The following is a 4,346-nucleotide window of genomic DNA, read 5'->3' on the forward strand; positions in this document are numbered from 1 at the left end:
CTTTCATAAGCAGCTGAAGGACACGTCCATCTCAGTGATCTCTGGAGGAAATGACCGATAGTCTTTTGGCACAAATTTTATTTTGTTTGAACCAATAGCAACTAATGAGAGTAAATGTTTTAATGAGGTTTCTACTGCTGAGGGATGTGGGCAATCGCACCGTTTTTCAGGACACATCAGGTGCGCACACAGACAAACACACTCACGCAGGAAGGACAGGTGCTGACTGGTCCAAATGCAGGAGCACATTAACAATCTGCAAAAAGAAAAACAGACAGAGACACTTGGTTAATCATCTTAAAATTATTTAAAACAAAATTCAAAAGTACTTACTAGTTAAGGACCCATAATTACAACCAATGACCTTACATAAAATATACAGATGTCTATTGCAGATGATCAGTAAAATGAATGAATAAAAATATAGAATCATATACACAAACATTCAAAAGTTGTAATAATAAAAAATAATTCATGAAATGTTTTTGAGGATCATGTGACATTGAAGACTGGAGTAAAGACTGGCTGATTGAAGACTGGCTGCTGAAAAATTTCAGCCATTTTTACCATATTTTTGATTTACTAAATGCAGCCTTGAGTATAAGAGACTTTAAAAACATTTTAAAAATCTCAAAATGCATTCTTTCCAATACTTTTGAACTACCAAATTGGGCCAGAAAGCTTGTTGTGCTCATTTTTTCAGAGATGAATTTGTGTTTTGCTTGCTTTTTTTATATCTGATTTCTGACTGTTTACAATCTCAAGGCAGCAAAATGATGTTTTCACAGTGCTGTCTTCAGATGTGAGGTCATTAGAGGACACTGGTGCCAGTCTACTGCATGCCATTACCTACGGTGGCAGTCTCATACTCGTAGTCTCAATGTTAAAACAAACAGCATACCAGAGGATAACATAGTCACAGAGGCACCAAACCACTTTCAGTTTAGTCTAGAGACAGGAGACAGTGGGAAAAGATTCAGATACGCACGCACACACACACACACACGCCAGCAGAGAAACACACTCTTGAAAAATATCAAAAGGAGTAGTATTGACAGTAATGATAATAGCGTCACTAGAAACTGATAATCACTTAGATTTTTTCATTCTGTTTACTTGAGAGTCGCTCTTCTTTCTTTCTGTCTATATTTCTTCTACTCTCTGTATAAAAGCATCAATGAACAGGTCCCATGGGATTTCCACTTTTTTTTTTTTACCTGGAGTTCTCAATTTCTCATCTTTTTTTCTTCACTGCACTTTCACTGTCAGACATGTTTAAGAAACATCAAAATACTCTATTTCTGTTATTTTTACTGCCATTATTTCTATGTGTGCATTTACACAAAGCTGATATTCCTGATGCCCACACACACAGTCTCACACATCTGTCTAAATACACAAAAAGGCCAGACGGGTTCACAGTCAAAGATGTAGTGCAGTATGTGAACGGCCTACACTCCAGTGAGAAGCACCTCACACACAATCAGCACACTGCAAACGCAGCACACAGTGCCCACACTGCAAACATTCCTCCCTGTGAAAGTCAGTCAAAGCCACGGTCACACTAGACTTTGAGCATGTCAAATTACTACAGACACTGCAGCGGTCGTAATATAGCCTTGTGCTTGAGAATTCAGGGAAATGTTTATTTACTTATTATAATACCATTTCATGTTTTCATATTTAATTTTTTCATATTTTACACATTTTACAAAGTACCAGGTCTGTAACCAGGTCTGTAAAGTGACATAGTGACGTATACCTCGAACTAAAATGTGGATTAGTGGTAATAAGATATGGATTTTTCAAAGGCTGATTCTTTAATTACCTCAATCCTTAATGTGTGGTTACTTACAAACATTTATCATTACTTATTTCAACTGGGTGAAGGTTTACTTAAAGATTCAGAGGAGCATGGTATAAATAAGCATATATGTGACCCTGGACCACAAAACCAGTCTTAAGTAGCACTCTATTTGTAGCAATACCCAACGATACATTGTATGGTTCAAAATTATAGATTTTTCTTTTATGCCAAAAATCATTAGCATATTAAGTAAAGATCATGTTCCATGAAGATATTTTGTAAATTTCCTATCATAAACATATCAAAACTTAATTTTACACACAAACACACACACATCAAAACTTAATTTAACACACACACACACACACACACACACACACATATATATATATATATATATATATATATATATATATAAATTGCTTATCTTATATATAGCCTATATATAAAACTTGCTCCAAGTGACAATGCTTCTAGTATACCTCCAACACCCCAATACTAGCCCTAGGTATTAACAATTTCATTTTAGGTAATTCAAGAAATGAATATAAGCTATAAATGCTTTTCCTAAAATTAATCAAATCTTAAAAGTTACTGAATCTAGTCGCCGTCCAATCAAATCGAATCATTATGAATTTACAGAAAATGCATTTTAACTGTCAATTTTAATTGTGAATGCATTTAACTGAAAACAAAACTGATTTGCTAAATCTCTTTCAAGCCAAACATTCACACCCCGAACATTTGATCATTTACAAAGGTTATGAATGTTGGCTGATATTTTATTCTGTAAGACGGACAAACATTTAAAACAGTCAAACAACAAATAATGTGAGTTCAACTAAGCTCAACATCCTGTAAATTATAGGAAGCAGTGCACCTATGAGAATATTCCACCACTAATATGCTACAGTACAGAGTGAATAGATAATTTCTGTACATACAAACATATGCGCACAGTGTGACTCCCCATACCTCATGAAAACTTGGAGGAGTGAAATCTCTCGAGTAAAAGAGAAATGGCTCCAGCTGACTATAGTAAACTACAAGATTTAAATCTGGATCACAACATTGTCTCCCCATGCTGAAATGGTGGCTCCCTCCTCTTCTCTCTAACAGACCAATACCGTCATTGTCAAATAGAGAGAACAGGCATGAGACAAACTCAAAGAAACAGAGGCTAGGACAGATGTGTGTGCGCATGTGCTAGTGAAGAGAGGCACGTAGAGAGTGGTTGCCATGTGTTTGGGTCTGTTTATGTACTTTAGGAGGTGTATGTAAGGAAAAGTTGTGATAGAGAATGTTGTATGGATCTGTGAAAGTGTCACAGATAGGCCAGGCTCAACCACCTCCCAATCACAGCGAACACCATCACCTGAGTACTAATCACACGCACCTGTCATGGATCAACAATCACTCTCAGTTCCCATACTAAAGCACACACCTCACATCACTCCAGTGTCCGATCTCGTTCATTCGCGCTCGCACTGGAAATGCAGCCACATCTTTACGCTACGGAAAGTGCCAAGATGGCGTTCATCTCGCTGCTGACAGGGCGAGCGCTGCAATGGGCAGAGATGTAGGCGATACCTCTGTCTGTGACCAGTTATATCACATCCGTCAGGGGTCTCTGTCCATAAATGACTGCGCCCTGAGATTCAGAACCCTCGCAGCAGCCAGCGGCTGGAATGAGAACCAAGTTGGACCTCCGCAGCGCTTATAACCTCATCCGTATACGTGAGGGGGACGAGTGAAAGACCACCTTCGTGACTCCTACTGGGCACTATGAATATCTTGGCATGCCGTATGGACTGGAAAACACCCCCTCCGTATTCCAGGATTTTATGCACGAGGTACTCGGGGAGTATCTGCACAGGTTCGTCCTCGTCTACATAGATGACATTCTAATCTACTCCCGGAGCATGGCCGAACATCGCCACCACGTTGCGGAGGTCCTAGAGCGCTTGAGAGAGTTCCATCTGTTCCTCAAAGCCGAGAAGTGTTCCTTCCATCAGTCCTCGGTTCAGTTCCTTGGCTATGTCATCGATGACGGTGGTATCCAGATGGACGAGGGGAAGGTGGAGGCCATCCGAAACTGGCCAGTTCCAACCACCGTCAAGGAACTTCAACGTTTCCTGGGATTCGCAAACTTCTACAGAAGATTCATCTACCATTACAGCTCCATAACCAGTCCACTCACTAATATGCTCCAAAATAAGCCCAAATCTCTGTCCTGGTCACCAGCCGCCACGGAGGCCTTTGAAGTCCTTAAGAAAGCCTTCACTTCTGCCCCGCTCCTCATCCATCCAGACCCAAATAAACCGTTTGTGGTTGAGGTTGACGCTTCCACTACAGGAGTCAGAGGCGTACTTTCTCAGCAGCAGGGTACACCAGCTAAACTCCTTCCATGTGCCTTCTCACGCAAACTCAACCCGGCGGAGAGGAATTATGACATCGACAACAGGGAGCTCCTGGCTATCAAGCTAGCCCTAGAGGAATGGAGGCATTGGTTGGAGGGAGCACACCACCCATTCAGCGT

At 40.3% G+C, this 4,346-nt stretch overlaps 1 protein-coding gene across 1 annotated transcript in view; it reads right to left on the reverse strand.

Annotated features, from left to right (window-relative positions):
- Window positions 1-209: 209 nt before the first annotated feature.
- Window positions 210-4,346, reverse strand: part of LOC107746440 (insulin receptor substrate 1-B-like) — a 15,538-nt gene continuing 11,401 nt past the window's right edge. The window contains exon 3 of the mRNA XM_016560664.1: window positions 210-256. Within this exon, the coding sequence (XP_016416150.1) occupies window positions 249-256 (8 nt within the window). The 3' untranslated portion in view covers window positions 210-248. The remainder of the gene's footprint in view (window positions 257-4,346) is intronic.

This window comes from Sinocyclocheilus rhinocerous, unplaced genomic scaffold, assembly GCF_001515625.1.
Source record: "Sinocyclocheilus rhinocerous isolate Xijiao unplaced genomic scaffold, SAMN03320098_v1.1 scaffold77, whole genome shotgun sequence".
Taxonomy (NCBI): Eukaryota; Metazoa; Chordata; class Actinopteri; order Cypriniformes; family Cyprinidae; genus Sinocyclocheilus; species Sinocyclocheilus rhinocerous.